Below are 18,760 nucleotides of genomic sequence, written 5' to 3'. Positions count from 1 at the left end.
TTCAAGAATACAGGTGGATTATGGGAACGCTCTTCAATACGGAGCTTCAGTTTTCATCCACCCTCCTGCTCAGCATTGTGTCAGCCAAGAGCTCACTCAGCGAACACCGCACATTGCCGCACTTCCTGGCGAGGGGAGCCCTGGGTTGTGCTACTAGAAGGTACTTCACTTCCATTTCCTTACCTGGGCAGTCCTCTGTTGAAAATTTTGTGCTGAGATTTGACCTCTCTCCCCCTCTCCCACGGTTACTGCCGTGCCCAGGAGGGTGCGCAGGCCCTCGTCCTGGCCCTCTAGTCGCCCTTCTGCTCCACAAGGACCTCTGACCCGGAGGCTGGAATGGGGGCTGGTAGGCAATACGTTTGCTTGCTCAAAATGATGTCCTTTCTCTGGGCACCTGCTTTTTCTGTGGTGCCGTCAAATGGATTTGTGTGTGGCAGTGGGTGAAGTGATTGCATGAATTTTTCTGTAACCCACTAACTTTTTATTATCATTAAGGGGAGTTTTTGAGAAAGTTTTGCTCATAGTGTCAGGGAGGTAAAAAGGAGGAGGTAGAAACTGGAGCCCAAAGAGATTCCCTTAGGGCAAGATTATAACAGAAAATTGACTCTGAGGCAGAAGCTGCCACCCCTATTCAAACGTTTAGTTCTCCAGCAAATAGCATCTTTTTATTGTCTACAACACAGTTCGGGGATGCTAGGCCCTCAGGACCAGGGGAACAAAGCTTAAGCCGCTTTGGGTTTTTTTGGGGGGAGGGGAGGTACTTGCTGTTAATTTTTGACACTAGAAAGTCATTTTTTTTTAAAAAAAAAGCTTTTTCTAGGTGGGTTGAGAGTGAAACTGCCACGTCCTTGTCGGTTTAGTCCAAGAGATCACTCGCAACAACAGTAGATGTCTGGGTTTTGTTTCTGTCTTTTTTTATTATGAAAAAACAATGTTAAGGGGGAAAATGTGGATTAACAGGCGGGATCCCTACCCTTGTTTTCCTTAGAAGACTTGTTTAGTGTTTTATCAGACGTCTGTTGTAGTTGTAGATGGAAAAGCTTGTGAGAAAAACAAACACCACATGGAGCCTGTAAATGTTATTGCACAACCTGTAAAGCATTCTTGGAAGTGGCCAGTAAAAAAGGGTTTTACCATTTAAAAAAAATGTAACTGTGTCATTGTTTACATCTGTAACTTTTTCCTCCCCTGTTCTCATTACAACATTATGGCAAAAATGTAGGCACGGTAGCTTCCAGTTTTAGAATAAATAACCATTTGGATTGAATTCACCCTCTCTCCTGTCGCTGCACTGACTGGGTAGAGTGTGTCATTGGGGGCTTTATTTCTGATGCTGCTCCTCAAGTTGTACTGGGTTCCAACCAAGGTTGGCTTTCCTCTTTCATGGCTTTTCTCCCTTCCTATTCTGCCATGCTTTCACTTGGGAACCAGCCATACCTTCACTCGGGGTCACTCGGGGTTTGTTGGCTTACTTACGTGCTTGCTTGAGCCGTTGGAGTAGAAGAAAATAAATGATAACCATGACCTCTGTGTATTTGGCCTATACTAAAACGAGTTGGATGCTTGAAGTTAAATGTAGGGTTCCATTTAGGAGCCAGATTAAGTTTATTCGTAATTACCACTTAAGAGGAAAAGCCTACTTATTCAACAGAAGATGTTTGATGGGGATTCTTCCCTAGTGACTATGTAGAATGAGAAGGTAACTTTGACAAAAGCACTACTGCATTACTAGCACCGAACGGATGTTGATTGTAACTTCTGATAAATGGTCAAGGACTTATTAAGGCTGGGCTCCCACAGGCTTATGACATCTAGTGTTTTGAAGTAGTCGTGATACAGGTATAGTTACTGCTCTAACTCTTCCCACTGTACATGATAGAGATTCCCACCCCAGGGGCTTACAGCTTTGGGCCCAAAGGCTATCCTTGATTTCAGTGTCTGCCCATTCTCTAGGGTATTTAAAGTTACTCAGTGTTACAGCTAATAATTTAAAATGGTTATTTATAGCTCATGCCTTGTCTCTAGTAACCTCTAGACCCCCCGGCTTTGCCCCCAGCAAGGGCTGCAGCCATTCACCCCTAATCTGATGAGTATGAAAATTGAATGTGTAGAAAAACTGAGCAGAGGTTGCTTTTTTTTTTTTTTTTTAAATAACCTAATATCAAGATTACACTTATTGAGCACTTCTGACTTCTTACCAAGTCTGAGCTGATGTGGGCATTTTCACTTACCCCTCTGGAATTTGCCCAACACTGTAATACCTTAGGAAAAGAGAAAGATTCTTTTAGTGCCTTCTATGCCCTGCTTGCCATTTAAGCATGTATAGTACAATCGTTGGATATCTGAATGCCTGTCATATGCCAGACACTGACAGGATGCAGGGATTAAACAGACTTGATCCTTAGAGGAGTCAACGGGCACTAAGAACTAAGCAGGCTCCTGAACAGAATGGGGGTAGGTCCCCACTTCAGGAGGGCAGCCAGGTTACTTTCCTTGGTTTCTTCCTCTCCAGGATGAGGGAATTAAATATCTCCAGGGCCTATTAGGGCTCAGGAATTCATCAACAGCGGGGAAGCTGCTATTCCTGAAGGTGCCTCAAGTTCACTGGGTACTCCTGGAGCCTGTGGAGACGTCCATAGGAAACTTAAGTTCAGTTCCTGGTAGAACCCCCTTTATTCCTTTGGTTTCCTCTTTGTCCCCCTCCCCGGCTGTCTTCCTGTGTGAAGGTGTGGGGAAGCTGGGGGCGATGTGCTGTCTCTAATATAGGTCACCCCCTTCTGCAAGGCAGCCTCCGGCAGCCGACCCTACCCGCAAGCGTATCCCAGGACAAAGCATGACCCAGGCTTGCCCCGGGAAGCATGTGTCACTGGGTAGGGGGTGGGGAATCTTGACAACCCATGAGGAGCAGACCTCCTGAGACTGACTTTCTCTGCCTTGGCCCTGGTCCCACCTCCGTATGTGTCTTTCTTTCCCTTGGAAGGTAACGGCTTCTGGAAAGGTATGCTGGGGCTTTATAAACCTCCGCCAAGTTTGAGTCCGGGAGGCGCTCGTGAGACAAACCTCTGGCCGGGCAGCTTGCTGGACCACTACTAGGGGTGGTAGGCGCACCAGGGGCGGGGACACTGCTCCTGGCGGATGTGACAGAAGGGGCCTGAATGGGAAGTGGGAGAACAGCAAGCCCCAGTTCTAACAGGAAGCCCAAACTGAACAACTAAGGGCTTATCCAACTCCTAGGGAGAACAGGAAGCGACCAAGGAACAGCGCCCCGAGCCGAACGGCGCCGGGCATTGTCCTCACACTTATGTTTCCGCTCCAAGGGAGTCTCTACTAGGCAAGATAACAGAGACCTAGGTTCTCTCATAAGTTCCACGCGACCGGCGCCTACTGCAGGCGTGCTTGCTGGGACCCCCTTGTCCCATGATCCTTGGCTATAGCCACCAGTGTGCCTTCACCTGGATCGGGTGGACGTCGGCTTCCGGCCTCCGGGGTGGGTAGGAGTGGGTATCGAGTTGACGAGGGAAGGAGCAGCCATTTTGAGACAGATGAGCACGGAAGGGACCATATTGAGAACTCTGGATGCCTGGGGCCGCCATTTTAAGTATGGGCCCAGCCGAGAAGCCCTGTACGGTGAAACGCTGTGACATGCGGCGGCCATATTGGTGCGGATCCCCTTGGCGGCGGCCATCTTGAACGGAGACCTGCTGTGGGCGTCGCCATCTTAGAAGTAAAACGGCCCCTTCCCAGGAACTGGAACCAAGCTCCTCCCCTCTCACTGGGTACCTCCTGTCTGTGAGTGCCCTTCGGAAGCCCTCCCTAAGTCCACCCCGTTAGGTCTGTTTTCATTTTCACTTGTCTTCATTGCACTCGTGTGTGTGTGTGTGTATGCTCTCCGTAGCCTCTGAGTGTCTGTCTGTAACTTAATTCTTCCACTTGAGACGTTCTCTCATGCCCGCCATCCACCCTAACCCGGTGGATCTCCGATCCTAGACAATGTCTAACCCGCTTTGACTGGCCCTGTTCCCTGGTTATGGCAAGCTTTTCCACCTGCCGCACCCACTCCCAAATCTATTGACTGATCCTATCCCCCAAGAACGGTAACACAGGAACTGTCCTCTGAGACTCTGGATGACTTTATTCTTCAAATGGCTTTACACTTCCAATAGTTCCAGGTGAGACTGAGAGCCAGCACCCAGCCCATCCCTCTCTCCATTGTCTGAGCGGGTCACAGAGGGAAGCGGGCAGGACGCTGGCAGAGTCTGACAGCCCTTCTGTGGGTGGAGCTAAGGGTGCCCCGAGTCACGGGGTGCTTTGGGTCCGCCTCAGTGGGCGAGGAAATGGGGTCGGCAGATAGGTGAGGGAGGGCCTTGTGCTTCAGCTAACCTCACAGGGTTGGGAAAGGGCTACGGATGGGATGCAGGGACCCTAGTGGGCTCACCACAGTTCCTGACATAAATGAGGAAGGGCCCGGGAGAGGGAAAGGTGAAGAGTTGTGAGGAGGGACAGGGCAGCTCAGAGGAGGGCACAGAAGAATTTCTTCTCCCGGAAAGGGTTCTCCGAAGTGGGCACAGGGGTGATGAGGGGATCCTCACAGGCGTGGGCATCACAATAAGTCATCAGGTCTGCTGCTGCCTTGGACACCTGGGGCACAGCCAGGAGGGGAACTGTTAGCCAGAAACCCTGAAATGGACTGCAGCCTCCCTCCCCAAATGGAAAATCTTTTGCCATCTCTAGGGCTCCTTAAGACAGTCTTCTCTTCCCTCATCACCCACAGAGACCTGGGGCCAGCTCTCCTTACAGATCCCAAGACTCCTCCTGTGATCTCAAGGAGTCAATGAAAGAAAGCATCTCTTATCCTGAGGTTTGGGAACCTACGATACAGGCTGCCAACTAATGGGATCCAGGGCCCCACCCACCTTTATCCGGCACAAGCTGGCTTCAATCTTAAGCTGTTCCACCATCTTGCGGGCTTGCCCAATACTCATAGTGCTGTTCACAGGGGTCTCCCCTTTCATCCTGGAGAAGAGAGCTCAGAGCATGATAGGGGGCCCTGCACAATCTCAGCTGAAGGCCCCCCTCTGTGCTTACTCCTCATCAACCTTTACAAGGCCGGGTCATATGCCCCAATATTTTATTCCCCTCTTATCCCCAACCTCCGTGGTCTTTCCCATTCCTGTCTTCCTCAGCTAAGGAAATGGAGAAGTGGGATGAGATGCTCCCCAAACTCCTACATGGTCTGGGCCACAGATCATTAAACATATAAATGATTTAAGGCTTCCGAGCCCTCAAGTTATGTGTGTTCCCAGCTCTGAAAACCACAACTAGAAAGAGGCCCGCCCTAATGAGGAGAGTACTGAACCCCCACCTGCCCCCTTGAGCCCCAAAGGGAGAAAAGCAGGATGCTCGCTACTCACCTGAGGCCACGGGCAGCGACAGTCCTGGGGAGAAGGATCGTGGGGTGCACCAAAACCTTCTGCCTGAGATGGGTGCCCCACCTTGCAGGGAGTTGCAGCTGAGAATATCTGACGCAGCAGCACAAGGCCACTGGGGAGGGTCAAGTCAGAGGCCAGTGGAGGGCTGGTCCCAGTTTTTGCAGCTCCAGCACTGGCTGTTACCTGAAAGATGAAGGATGCTAGAAGGAGCTGCTCAGATCCTGGCACATACCAACTGTCTGGCCAGTGGGGGAGCCTGGCTGCTGCCTGCAGCCCCTGTGCACGCCCCCACTGTTACTGTCTCACTACCTGCCCCTCCCCCATTGCAGGCATTCAGAGTCTGGGCTAGAGACCTCCCCAAAGGAGCTGGAAGTAGCTGAGTCCCAGGTAGATTCCCCCCTCAAATGGGGTGGTCTGGACCTGTGACAGCCCCTGCAGTGGAGTCAGTACTGACTGCGTGAGACCCTGCTCATTTGAAAATCTGACATCAGCTGGGCAGTCGCCCCCTCCATCCCTCCTCCCTCTACTCTGACACAGCATTTAACACCTGAATCTTCACTTCTCTCCCAGGGACCCTCCATTCCCCATATCCTGGAAAATGTGATGAGCTACAGGTATCAGCTTCTAGATCACCACTTTAACGTTCTAGCTACAAGTACTCGAGCAGAAGATCCAGGGGCAGCGAGGTCCATCAGGAAGATGTCTAAAGAAATGGCAGACCAAAGAGAAGAAGGAGCAGCTGGGGAAAGAGTGGCATGCAGAGATCAGATCAAAGAATCGGACAAAGACGAGGTAGAGGGGAGAGTCGGTGGGTGTTTCTGGAAATAGATGGGATTCCTGGGTGTGTGTGTGTATTGGCTTGAGATTGCCTCCCACGTCTGCAGTGTTGTGCTTGGTGCTGTGAGATGTACGCAAAGATGTACACAACACTGATCCTTCTGAGGGATCTTATTTGGGGTGAATAGACATGTACAAAATAGAAATGCCACCCGCCAAAACCTAGTCTAGATAATGCGCTGTGGGGACTCTGAGGGAAAGTCTAGTTAGGGTCGGAGGAGGTCGATCACGCATCGTAAAAGCTGGAGACAAAACACGGGCCTGAAATGCTACCGCTCTTGTGAATAGGGGACAGCCAGCCCGCTGGCGCAACGCGCAAGATGCACAGGTACCCGCAGATTGCAACGTTCTCGGGGCGAATGCTCTCTGCCTTGGAAGCCCACGGATCCAAGGAGCTGTGGGCAATGAAAATCAGCGCCAGCTGGATGCCCGCCTCTCCCCCTCTTCGGGGGTTAAATGGCGGATAGTGAAGGTGTGGGCGGAGGGCCGTGATTGCGGCCTCGAGGGGCGGGCTGAGGGATCCTGCTGACTCATATCTGGAGCATATCTTGGGGCCTGGAGGGAGGCGCCTGTCCCCTTTGGTTTTGGTATCCGGAGGGTAACGGACCGCAGGAACGGACAGTGCCGGGTGCGAGGAGGTAGGAACTTGGCGGCCCGGAAGGCCCCGCCTCCTGTACCGGGCCCCGCCCCAGACGAGCCCCGCCCCCAGTGCCACAAAGGGGGCCGACGAAAGGGGGAGGGACTTCCCCGGGAGGGGGAGGGACTTCCCCGGGAGGCGGAAGTGCTTTCTCGCGGTTGCCCGGGCGGTGCGCGGCTGGTGAGTCTGCATCCCTGTGGCGGTTCGCTGGCAGGTTTCTGTGTTGCTGCGGTTGGGTGGGGGCTCCGGGCGCTGCGCCCACCGCTGAGCCAGAGGGAGCTGGCGGGGAGCGGCCGTTGGCTGTAGGACGCCCTGCCCGGAGTGGGGCGCGGCCCTGTCTGAGAGCGACTGCAGCTCCAGGAGGAGAGGAGAAGCTCGGTACGGAATTGTGGCTGCGCTGAGGTTGCTGGCTTTGAGTCCGGCTGTGCGACCTTAGGCAAGTCGCGCGTGCTCTCCGTGCAGCCACCTCGCAGTGTGGAATCGTGTCATCGTGTGTGTAAAACCGCCTTGGAAGAATTTTAAGGTGTTCATCCTCTGTATGTTACGTATTACTATGAATGCCCGTCAAGGTGGCTGTCCCAGAATCAGGTGACCCGAGGATGGGTTCAGCTGAGGAACTCTAGCACAGGTGGTGGAGAGAGCACAGTGGAGGAAAGGAAGGGATAATTGGCTGAGAAACGCAATCAATTGGAGAAAGGCCATATGAAACAAAGACTTTGCTATGTCTTGCTATCTCTGGTTCCTCAAAGCCAGTCCGGTAAGCTTGTCCTTTTTGTCCCCACCTCCCCCGTGAAAAGAGCCATTCTTTCCCCTTCTCTGTCTTTTTCCAGGAACCACCAGCTGCTTCATCCCATGGCCAGGGGTGGCGTCCAGGTGGCAGAGCACCTAGGAACTCAAGGCCTGAACCCGGGGCCAGACCCCCTGCACTCCCCATCATGGTCAATGACCCACCAGTACCTGCCTTACTGTGGGCCCAGGAGATGGGCCACGTCCTGGCAGGCCGTGCCCGCAAGCTGCTACTGCAGTTTGGGGTGCTCTTCTGTACCATCCTGCTCCTGCTCTGGGTGTCTGTCTTCCTCTATGGCTCCTTCTACTATTCCTACATGCCGACAGTCAGCCACCTCAGCCCCGTGCATTTCTACTACAGGTGAGAGGGGTCTTCTATCAAAGTAGACGAATCCAGTGAGAGAATTGCTGCAAGGACCCTCGGAGCTTATTCAGGTCAACCCCCTTATTTACGGAGGAGGACACTTGAGCCCAGTGTGCTTATACTGATTTATAGCCCAAGGTTGGGGCAGGTCTGGGCTTGTAGAGCTCTAGGGTCCTAGTCCTGTCTCTGGTTACTGGAATCTGGTTAAAAAGAAGAAAAAAAAAAATCCCTCTCCTAGATTGTCATTATGAGGGTCAGTTCAATTTAGGCTGGATCAGACCTCTCTCAGGGCCACTGTAGACTTTTGAGCCAATCCAACTCCTTGGGTCATCTCAGAACTAATCTGGCCTTCAGTAGAGGAGGTATTAGGAAAGCAGTAGTTTGCCTTTTACATGACTTCTTCCCACTCCCGGATAGTCTGCTGCAAGAGAATTTATGGAAACACAGGGTGTCTGGGTGCATAAACTCCCAGAGTCCTACTTCCCTACTTCTTGCCTGGGGCCTCAATTCCTTCCCATTTTACAAACCCTGCCAAATTCCCTCCCCTTCTTTTTTATTTTTTTTTTTTGCGGTACGCAGGCCTCTCCCCATTGTGGCCTCTCCCGTTGCGGAGCACAGGCTCTGGACGCACAGGCTCAGCGGCCATGGCTCACGGGCCCAGCCACTCCGCGGCATGTGGGATCTTCCCGGACCGGGGCACAAACCCGCGTCCCCTGCATTGGCAGGCGGACTCTCAACCACTGCGCCACCAGGGAAGCCCGTCTCCCCTTCTTTTAACAATGACTACAGGACCAATCAAGAGGTGCTGACAAGGGCACTATTATCAGTGGTCCAAAGTTTTTTTTTTTTTTTTTCCCTGTCCTGAGTCCGTGGTCATGAGCTGTAGTTTCTAAGGCAGAGCTGCTTAAACTTTTATTTATTTTATTTTATTTAATTAATTAATTTATTTATTGGCTGCGTTGGGTCTTCCGTTGCTGTGTGCTGGCTTTCTCTAATTGCAGCGAGCGGGGGCCACTCTTCGTTGCGGTGCGAGGGCTTTTCACTGCAGTGGCTTCTCTTGTTGTGGAGCACAAGATCTAGGCACGCAAGCCTCAGTAGTTGTGGCACACGGGCTTCAGTAGTTGTGGCTCACAGGCTCAAGAGCGCAGGCTCAGGAGTTGTGGCACACGGGCTCAGTTGCTCCGCGGCATGTGGGATCCTCCCGGACCAGGGCTCGAACCCGTGTCCCCTGCATTAGCAGGCGGACTCCTAACCACTGCGCCACCAGGGAAGCCGTGCTTAAACTTTTAAGAGGCATGATGGCCTGGCCCCTGGCCCAGGTTCAGCTTATGAAAGCTATGGCCCTTCCTGCCATAAAAACCTATATATATGCCCATGTGCAATTTTGCCTACAATTCAAAGGGTTCGTGAGCCTCTTAAAGATCATCTGTGGCTCCCTTTGGAGGAGTTTTCTCAAACTAGGCCCCAGACCAGAATTCCTAAATCAGAATTTGGAGGAGTGGGACCCAGGGATTTGCATTTTTATCAGCTCCCCAGGTGAGTCTTTAGAAAGACTTAAGTCCGAAACTATTCAACTAAGTGTCCATAGGTTCCCATTTAAGAATGTCTGCTCTAATGAAAGGAAATAAATGGAAGTAGCAGGAAGAGAATTAAAGACTCAATCTGTTGTCTTGAATCTCCTGGCTGCATTTCTTCTCCGTCTGTCTCTATAACAGAGAAGCGTGCCCATTCTGGGAGAAGGGATGGGGGATAGGAAAGGGAGCCCTAGGGGCCAAGGAGGTGTGTGGACAAGTAAGGCAGACTCTGTAACTTAGCAGAGTATCATCCCCATTCTCATTTAGGACCGACTGTGATTCCTCCGCCTCCTTACTCTGCTCCTTCCCTGTTGCCAATGTCTCACTGGCTAAGGGTGGACGTGATCGGGTGAGTATGGGAGCTGAAGAGAGGTTTCATTAGAGCTTTGATGACTTGAAACGGGAAGGCTTGAGGAAGACCTGGATGTCAGGGACCGAGTAATAGAGACTAAAAGGAAGGCTTTCAGGGAAAAGGGAGGTTAAAGAAAAATTAAAGTCCAAATGAATTGTGTGGATTATTCTTTCCTCCTTCTTAAATTGTTTCAGCCAGGCCATATCTACTAGATAAGGTGTATTTTAGATCTAAATGAACCTAAATTAACAGATCAGCTATCTCACAGAACTAGGATGGGATCTACCCAAGAGTTTTGTAAGTATGTTAAATTATGAAACCGTTGACAGATATGTGTAACCTGCCATTACAAAGGGTACGGTGCCAGAGGACTGGCCAAATGCCAGTATGCCTTCAACAAACCTGGAAACCCTGGGGAATGCAGAATGGGAATGCATCCTTCTCTATTAGGCAAGCTGCTGGAGGCTCTGAAAAAGGGTAGGATCCCAGAACACTTCAGAAGGATCCTGGAGGATCAGGAGCATTTCTGATCACCAGAGTTTTCTGAGTTGTCAGCAATGTAATAAGAAGTCATCAGAAATCAGACTTATTAAGAGTTTAAACACCATTTGAAAATGATTTTTCAAAAATTGTACTTGGGAGGATACTGACCTAAAGATAAACACAGGATAGAAATAAATGGTCACTCTGAAGGGAGGAGTGTAAGCTGTAGAGTCTGGGGCCCCCTGGGGTTGACAATACAAATAACCTAGGAGACTGTGTATCCTGTCTCCTGTGACATCTTCCAGTTTACTGCCAGGGTAACACTATCCAGAAAGCTTACCAGGTGGGATGAGTGGATCCCAAATGGAGATTTCAAAGTGGTGAAGTGGGGAAGGGAATTCCCTGGCGGTCCAGTCGTTAGGACTCCACACTTTGACTGCCGAGAGTCCAGGTTCAATCCCTGGGGCAGCTTCACAGTGTGGCCAAAAAAAAAAAAAAACTGGTGAAGTGGAATGTTGGGCATTGCAAGACAGGATTATCATTTTAGTTCTGCTACTCAGGAAAGTAACTTGGAGATTATTATAGAATGTTCTGTAAAAACATTGGTTCAATGTGTTTTTGTGGCTTAATAATAATGATAAATGGAATATATTGAGAGGGGAATAGAAACAAAGCCACAGTACATTTGCACCTGGGATGCTGCATGCATTTGTGTGGCTGCCCGTAGTAGATCATAATGGTTGGTGACGCAGGGAGCCTAAAACAATCGGGTACCAGGCTGCTGGATGAGGAAGGAATGGAAAGATGAAGGGTGAGGCCAGATTGATCATTTCATTCATTTCTAGTGAGCATTTTTGAGTGAATGCATGAAATAATGGGTCTTCTCTGTGTGTAACACCTTGTTTAGAAATAGAAGATGTGGTCCTGCTTTCAAGGAGCTCACAGGATTGACAGAAATCTATACATTGCATTAAGTAGCAAAGATGCAGATTCTGCATTTCAGAAGAGTTTGTGAAGAATTAGACAGGTGTGAGACTATGGAGATGGTGAGGCTCAAAGTGGGCCTTTTAAGGAAGGGTGAATGCTGCGTGGGAATGGAGGAGAGGGAGAACCTGCCCATCAGGCAGACAAATGCGAACAAAGGCAGGACTCATTCACAAGATTCTGGTATTAGATTTTGTGGATGCCCTTGGAGGAGATGACATAATTACTGGTTTAAAAAGAAAAAAAATATATATATAAATCTTTATTGAGATATAATTCACATAGTGTACAAGTCGCCCTTCAAAATGTACAATTCAGTCGTTTTTAGTATATTCAGAGATGAGCAACCATCACCACAATCAATTTTAGAACATGTTCATCACCGCAGAAAGAAACCCATACCCACTACCTAGCAGTCCCTCCCCGTTTCCGTCCTGCCCACTCAGAGAACTACCTATTTTAATGTTTCAAAGAATTCAGTGAAGCAACTGGCTTAGATTCATCTGGCCTCTACAGGGGGGTAGGAATCTCATGGAATCCATTTTTGTCAAGACGTAATTCAGACCGAAAATAAGAATCTGTATAAAGAAAGACTTCGATCAGTGGTTTTTCAGCTATTACCCTACGGATAAAATGCTCAAAGTACCCTCATAGCCATATCTAGATTTTGGAGCTAGTATACTATTAGGGTTAGGGGAAAGTTTTTTTCAACTTCTTTTTTTTTTTAATCCACTCCCTCTTTGGTTAAAACCAGAAGCTTTACCATCACCGCTGTGATCCTTATGTATCACCCTGAGGGGGTCACGCGTAGGACAAGCATAGCTGAATGTAGGATTCGAGGAACATAGGAACAGTCAGGAAAACTAGGGTATGTTTGGTGGCACATCTTCAACCTCTTGAGGTTAGTCCCAGTGAAGAAGCCTTCCTGTGTGAGTCTCAGGGTTCTACCAACAGAACCAAGATAAAGGACCCAGAATGACGTAAGATGGTCTTGAGTGACAGTGACTGTGCGACAGCTGGCTAGGGAGATGGTGAGCACTTCTGGCACTCGGTTAATTAATAATGTAAGTGAAGGTAGGCTGGGTCCGGGGGGATGGCCTCACGGGGACAGAGAGACCTGAGTCACAGATGGCCCAGTTGGCAACGTGACGGTTCACTTTTGGAAGAGAAATGTGACACAGCCTTTCTCGAATAGAGCGATTCGGTAGAGCAGACAGGATACTGAAGATCTCAGAAGTGGGAGGGATCCAGCCACCAGAAGGGGGCAGCACTTTCTTGGGACCAGAGAGATTGAGAGGCCTGTTTTGAGAGCGGAGGGTTGTGGCAGAGTGTTTCGAGGGGAAGGGGGGGAGGTGGTACAGGGGCAGTGCAATTTAAAAAAACTTTTTTTAAAGAGATGGGGCTACCTTGGGCAGGTGCTGATGTATGGACAGCCGTACCGCGTTACCTTAGAGCTTGAGCTGCCAGAGTCTCCTGTGAATCAAGATTTGGGCATGTTCTTGGTCACCATTTCATGCTACACCAGAGGCGGCCGAATCATCTCCACCTCTTCACGCTCCGTGAGTGTTCCTTCCTGGCCTGTCTAGGAGGGTGTGGAGAACGATGACAGATGTCAGACTGTCTGGGTAGGGCTTCAGGAGAAAACATCCTAGCTCTGAAGTCACAGACACATCAAGATAGGCAAGAGGTGTCAGTTTACCACACCAGACAAACACCCCCTAACATCTGATGAGCATGGCCAGCTTTGGGGTAAAGTCTGAAGAGTAGAGCCACCCTGAAAACGGGGGCTTCTGTGGAGCCAGGCAAGCCTGGCCTCAAATCCTCACTCAGAAACATGCCAGCTGAGGGGCAATTTACTTAACCCCTTAGTTATGAAGTACTATAAGTGAATATAGTAGTAACTCCCTCATGACAAGACTAGTTTGGATTCAATGAGGAAATAGTGGGTGTTCAGTAAATGTTAGACTCCATTCTTAGTTATCAACAGAACCATATCATGAAGCAAATCCCTGAATGTCCACATGCGGGAAAAGCTTCAGATGGTACACTGGAACATACAGTCTGTTCTGGATTATAGAACCATTGGGGGGGAAGGTAGATCAGAGACAGTGTGGGGCTTCACCTAGGAGGGTTTCTTAGAAAAGGGGGCTTTGTTGTATTGGAATAGGGACACGCAGCCGGCTAGGGCAGGGCAGGGATGTCATTCAAGTGTTTGCGACGGTTGGGTCAAGACTTGGGTTTTGGGGGCGTGGTAGGAAGTGAAAGTGAGGGAGCAGGGACCGGGGAAGCAGCAGCCTTCCTGGCCTGCTCAGGGGTGGTGGAGGGGCGGGCCCCCGTCCCCAGCCTCTCCCTCCTGGCCCTGGCAGGTGATGCTGCATTACCGTTCAAACCTGCTCCAGATGCTTGACACACTGGTCTTCTCTAGCCTCCTGCTGTTTGGCTTTGCAGAGCAGAAGCAGGTCCTGGAGGTGGAGCTGTACCCAGAATACAGGGAGAACTCGGTAAGGGGGGAAGGAGGACTAGGACACAGCCCTCCCCACGAGCCCAGGATTTTACCTGAGGAGCTTCTGGGCTCGGTCAGGAGGGACAGCAGTAGAGGCTGGAAGCGGGCCTCAGGTTGGCCTGGTAAAAGAGTGACAGCGGCAGGATCCTGGCCTGATGTGCTGCCACCACTGCCCACCCGCCCGCAGTATGTGCCGACCACCGGAGCCGTCATCGAGATCCACAGCAGGCGCGTCCAGCTGTACGGAGCCTACCTCCGCATCCACGCCCACTTCACTGGGCTCAGGTGGGGAAGCGCCGCCGTGACCTGGGCAGCTCTCGCGGGGCCGTCCTTAAGTGAAGAGGGTCCTAAGCAGAGGCGCCGGCTCTTACGGGTTTTACTTAGGCCACAGACTCTCAACCCTGGCTGCACGTCAGCGTATCAGGTCCCTGGGGAACTTTAAAAGACACTGATGCCTGGGCCCCACCCCAAGACCAGGATTTGTTAGGGTCATACCAGGCCGTCAGACCTTTTGAAAGCACCCCAGGGAAAGGTCATGTGCAGTCAGTGTTGAGAACTGCTCTCTTTTTTTTTGGGAACTGCTCTCTTGAACACGTCGGCTCAGTGGGTGGGAGGCAGGGGATGCAGCCCAGCTCTAGCCAAACTGGCGAATCGCCCTAGAAGTTACTTCTGGGAGATGAGAAGGCTGGTACTCCCTGGTACCTGCTACTCCCCTCCTGTCTCTGCTTCCTGCTTCAGGTACCTGCTGTACAACTTCCCGATGACCTGCGCTTTCGTTGGCGTCGCCAGCAACTTCACCTTCCTCAGCGTCATCGTGCTGTTCAGCTACATGCAGTGGGTGTGGCGGGGCATCTGGCCCCGACACCGCCTCTCTCTGCAGGTCGCAAAGGACCCCTTTCCTCTCCCCGTCACGATCCTTCTTTGGGGAGTGGGCAGGAGCATGTTGGGGGCTGGGGCTGAAGGGCCCTGATCACTGGTGAGGGAAGGCAGTCCTTGCTGCTCAGGAGTTTCCCCCGCTACAGGTAAACATCCGAAACAGAGAAAGGTCCCACAAGGAAGTCCAGCGGAGGATCTCTGCCCATCAGCCAGGTAAAGGTGATGGCTGGGGGCTGGGTGAGGAGGCTCCTGCGCCGTCCAGTATGAGGCTTTAGGTGCTCACATACCAAGCTGAAGGTCAAGGCAAAGGCTGAATGGGGTGAAATTGGCACTGCCATCCAGGCGCAGCTGCCCTAGCCCTGCCCTGTCCTCTACCCCCTTTGGAGGCACAGGGCCCCAAGGCCAGGAGGAGTCCACTCAGCTGTCACCCATTACAGAGGATAGTGAGAGCCGTGCAGATCCCTCGGAGCCAGGTAAGGCGCAGCAGCCCGACCTCCTTCCTGACTCCTCTCAGCCCTCCCCTTCAGCCTCCTCCAGACTGACCTCTGCCCTCCCCCTGGGGCTGCAGAAGGCCAGCTGTCTGAGGAGGAGAAACCAGATCAACAGCCCCTGAGTGGCGAGGAGGAGCTAGAGCCCGAGGCCAGTGACGGTGAGGGGCACTCTGCAGCGGGACCTGGGTGGACTGGGGTTGGCCTGTGGCTGGGGAGAAGGCCACGTTGGGTTGGGTGGGGGCAGGAGCCCCTGGTCTGGAATTTCCCATTTGGGATTTCGTTTCTCCTTCCCCTGGCCCAGGTTCAGGCTCCTGGGAAGATGCAGCTCTGCTGACGGAGGCCAACCTGCCTGTTTCTGCCCCTGCCCTTGCCCCGGAAACCGTGGGCAGCTCTGAACCCTCCACAGGCACTGTCCGACAGCGCCCCATTTGCTCTAGTTCCTGAAGAGAATAGGGCAGAGTCCCCACACTCCAGCCCTCCCCCCCCCATCCCTTTCCCTTTCCGGGGCTCCCCCAATAAACTCTTTTCATGCCAGCTGCCTCCCTGACTCTGAACTGGATTCAGGGCCATTTGAAAACGTGATGTTCCCCAGGCATCCCGCACCTCCATTGGAGGAGGTTGTCTTGTCAGGGGCTACCGATGGGGAAGACCTCCAGACCCCGGACTATTTCAGGCACAGCTGTTTCCATTCATCAGCCTAGGACGTCCAAGGAGCGAAAACCTGCCCACTCCATCCACGTGACTCTCATCTCCCTCTGGGGAGGGGGATAGCATAGGGCGGGTCTGGAAAGCTGGGATACATCATTCTGGCCTCCGTACCCCTCCCTTCCTCAGTCCATTGGGAGGCAGAAGACAGGAAATGACTGCCATGAATGTGGTATGATTTTTTACTGAAACAGCATTTTGTAGCCCAGGCCCCATGCTGTCCACAGCTGTTTTTCTCTCTGATACCAGCCAGGTGGCCCCGTCCTTTGTGTTCCCCTCCTCACCCCCTCACATGACTTCAGCCTTTGGATTCTCAGCTCCTGGCTGCTTTCCACATTCCACTGCTCTTTCAGAACCCAGGCATCCTGGCCTCCAGCTGAAACCGCTGCATGTGGCTTCCCCCACCCCTGGCCCCGTGACTCAGGCCCTCTGAAGGGACCAGCCCTCTTCTTGGCACTCACTGGGGAGGGGGGCAGGGGAAGGGGGGCCAGGTGGTGACATCACAGTTGAGGGGTATAAAAGCTTTGAGCCAAAACAGAATTGAAATTGAAGACACTGAGAAAACCTGACTGCGCAGCGTGTGCTCCTGGGGACCTCTTAGGACCCCCGGCCTGCTACTCACTGCATCAAGGCCTACCCACTGGTAAGGCGCTGCTTGTGAGCCAGGGAGGTGGGGGGCAGGCAGGGACAAGGACTGATAGGTGGGGAGGGAGGGTTCCAGGGCCTCTGTGTCCCATCTCTTCTCCTTTCTCACCTCCATCTCCTTTCTGGGTTTCTGCATGTGTCACTGACTGATTGATACTTATTTTACTTAGATGGTTTCCCTGGGTGGCAGCTGGGAACTATCCCACCTTCCTTCCCCAGGCTGCGTGAATCATTTACTCCTCTTCTCCCCTCAGCACTCAGTTTATTCATTAACTGTTTCTCGTGCTTCACGCATTGCTGGTCACACACTTCTCTGTCGGGTCAGACGACATTTTATTCTTTTTCGCCCAAAACCAAGCACATAGGCTGTTCAGAAGTTGGATGACAAAGGGGTGTATCGTCTCATTTCCACCTCTTTCCTGTTCTCCTCTCGGTCCCGGTTCGGTCGTGTTTCCCTGTCTCTAGAGCTTTTGTTGAGGGAGGGGGGCCTGCAAGGTGTGAGGGCTGGCCGGCCTTCACCCTTCCCCCTCCTTCCCTTCCAGACCCCATGCCGGGAAATCCCCGCCTTCTGTGGCTCCTGGCTGTCACCTTCTCCTTGGTTCCCAGAGCGCAGCCCTTGGCGGGAGACGCGGAAGAAGAGGAGCAAGATGAGACACCTCTGCCGGCTGTCCCCTGCGACTACGACCGCTGCCGCCACCTGCAGGTGCCCTGCCAGGAGCTGCAGAGGGCCGGCCCGACGACGTGCCTGTGTCCTGGCCTCTCCAGCGCCACACAGCCGCCCGACCCGCCACGCCTGGGGGAAGTGCGCATGGAGGCCGAGGCGGGCCGCGCCGTGGTGCACTGGTGCGCCCCCTTCTCCCCGGTCCACCAGTACTGGCTGCTGCTTTGGGAAGGCGCCGGGGCTCCGCAGAAGGGGCCTCCCCTCAACTCGACGGTCCGCCGAGCGGAGCTGAAGGGCCTGAAGCCCGGGGGCGCATACGTCGTCTGCGTGGTGGCCGCCAACGCGGCCGGGGAGAGCAGCGTGCCCGGGGCCGAGGGCCTCGACGGCGCGGGCGGCCCCGCCTTCGGGCCCTGCGGCCGGCTGACTGTGCTGCCGAGGCCACTCACGCTGCTGCACGGGGCCGTGGGCGTGGGCTCGGCGCTGGCCCTGCTCAGCTGCTCCGCCCTGGTCTGGCACTTCTGCCTGCGCGAGCGCTGGGGCTGCCCCCGCCGAGGCCGCCCGAGCGGCGCGGGACTCTGAGGCCGCCTGGGGGCCTCTCCGGCCAAGCTAAGCCCGGCGCCGCTCCGGGGGAGGTGGCGGCCCCCGACAGATGGCGGGATGGAAGGCCGGGCGCTGGGCCCCCACTGAGTCGGTTCAGGCCCCAGACTTTCCACTCTGCCCCGAGCTTAGGTTTAGGAGTAGAGAAGGTCGGCAAATTTTTTCTTAAGGGACCAGAATAATTTAGGCTTTGTGGTTCCAGGGGATAAAATGGAAGATATCATGTAGTTCTTACACAACCATGTAACCATTTAAAAATGTAAACATCATTCTTAGCTCTTGGGCCTTACAAGTCAGGCCCTGGCCAGATTCGGCCCGTTGGCTACGGTTAGTCTACTTCTGTCGTACAGCCTCAAAAGGGCCCTGCCACTATGGGTGGCTTCCGTGGGGTTTTGAGAATAAGCTGCTGTGGTATGGGAGTTTGGGGCTAGAGACCACTCCTTCTCCTTCTGCCTTTTTGTTTAGATAGTGAGGATGCGCACTGAGTTAGAATCTACCTGTGTCTGAGGCGGGTGGAAATAAATGACTGACATGGGGTGGAGAAGAGAAGGACTGCCCAAGCTGCTGTCTGGGACAAGCTTGCGGTTTTGCTAGTAAAATTATAATAATAATAATACAATAATAGCAAAGGATTCCCCCTCCCGCATTTGTGTTTATTGTATATTCACTGTAACAACATTAAAGGAGATGTAAAAGGAAAACATTTTCAATTTTCATGATCCTTTTCAGTTCCTCGTCCACACACCGATTTTTCGGAGTAGTATACATACTTTCGAGTTTATTTTTAAATTAACTGGATGTAGAAAAGTCGAAGTTGCTACACAGTTTATTCCTCA

The 18,760-nt window shown here is 52.4% G+C and overlaps 3 protein-coding genes across 7 annotated transcripts; 2 read left to right on the top strand and 1 right to left on the bottom strand.

The window, feature by feature from the left end:
- Window positions 1–4,509: 4,509 nt before the first annotated feature.
- GNG3 (G protein subunit gamma 3) lies at window positions 4,510–6,705 on the bottom strand (the record flags this gene model as incomplete). The annotated part of the gene is made up of 4 exons (XM_082660055.1): window positions 6,599–6,705; window positions 5,412–5,612; window positions 4,914–5,013; window positions 4,510–4,638 (listed from the first exon to the last, which is right to left on the bottom strand). The coding sequence occupies exons 3-4, from the start codon at window positions 5,010–5,012 to the stop codon at window positions 4,510–4,512; spliced, it is 228 nt and encodes a 75-aa protein (XP_082516181.1). The 5' UTR covers window position 5,013; window positions 5,412–5,612; window positions 6,599–6,705.
- BSCL2 (BSCL2 lipid droplet biogenesis associated, seipin) lies at window positions 6,201–15,844 on the top strand. Of its 5 annotated transcripts, none has more exons than XM_082659264.1 (11): window positions 6,201–6,237; window positions 7,734–8,050; window positions 9,895–9,976; window positions 12,862–13,005; window positions 13,813–13,947; window positions 14,137–14,234; window positions 14,688–14,829; window positions 14,972–15,038; window positions 15,212–15,298; window positions 15,394–15,474; window positions 15,618–15,844. In XM_082659264.1, the coding sequence occupies exons 2-11, from the start codon at window positions 7,839–7,841 to the stop codon at window positions 15,758–15,760; spliced, it is 1,191 nt and encodes a 396-aa protein (XP_082515390.1). In that variant the 5' UTR covers window positions 6,201–6,237; window positions 7,734–7,838; the 3' UTR covers window positions 15,761–15,844. The 5 variants fall into 5 exon arrangements, with proteins under 5 accessions (XP_082515390.1, XP_082515391.1, XP_082515388.1 ...); XM_082659265.1 differs by lacking the exon at window positions 6,201–6,237 and adding an exon at window positions 7,027–7,083 and having other exon boundaries at window positions 15,218–15,298; XM_082659262.1 differs by lacking the exon at window positions 6,201–6,237 and adding an exon at window positions 7,027–7,083.
- Window positions 15,845–15,994: 150 nt separating this feature from the next.
- Window positions 15,995–18,627, top strand: LRRN4CL (LRRN4 C-terminal like). Its single transcript, XM_082660054.1, has 2 exons — window positions 15,995–16,664; window positions 17,209–18,627. The coding sequence occupies exon 2, from the start codon at window positions 17,214–17,216 to the stop codon at window positions 17,904–17,906; it is 693 nt and encodes a 230-aa protein (XP_082516180.1). The 5' UTR covers window positions 15,995–16,664; window positions 17,209–17,213; the 3' UTR covers window positions 17,907–18,627.
- Window positions 18,628–18,760: the final 133 nt, after the last annotated feature.

Source organism: Grampus griseus, assembly GCF_964374135.1.
Source record: "Grampus griseus genome assembly, chromosome: 8".
NCBI classification, from domain to species: Eukaryota; Metazoa; Chordata; class Mammalia; order Artiodactyla; family Delphinidae; genus Grampus; species Grampus griseus.
The sequence above is the reverse complement of the archived record's forward strand: the minus strand, read 5'-3'. Positions and strand labels throughout refer to the sequence as shown.

What these genes read in the sequence shown, in the direction of transcription:
- LRRN4CL (XM_082660054.1), top strand. Translation starts at nt 17,214, where the DNA reads ATGCCGGGAAATCCCCGCCTTCTGTGGCTCCTGGCTGTCACCTTCTCC.
- BSCL2 (XM_082659264.1), top strand. Translation starts at nt 7,839, where the DNA reads ATGGTCAATGACCCACCAGTACCTGCCTTACTGTGGGCCCAGGAGATG. An exon ending in GCCCACTTCACTGGGCTCAG is followed by an intron (nt 14,235 to 14,687) that starts GTGGGGAAGCGC and finishes TTCCTGCTTCAG; the next exon opens with GTACCTGCTGTACAACTTCC. An exon ending in GACACCGCCTCTCTCTGCAG is followed by an intron (nt 14,830 to 14,971) that starts GTCGCAAAGGAC and finishes CCCCCGCTACAG; the next exon opens with GTAAACATCCGAAACAGAGA.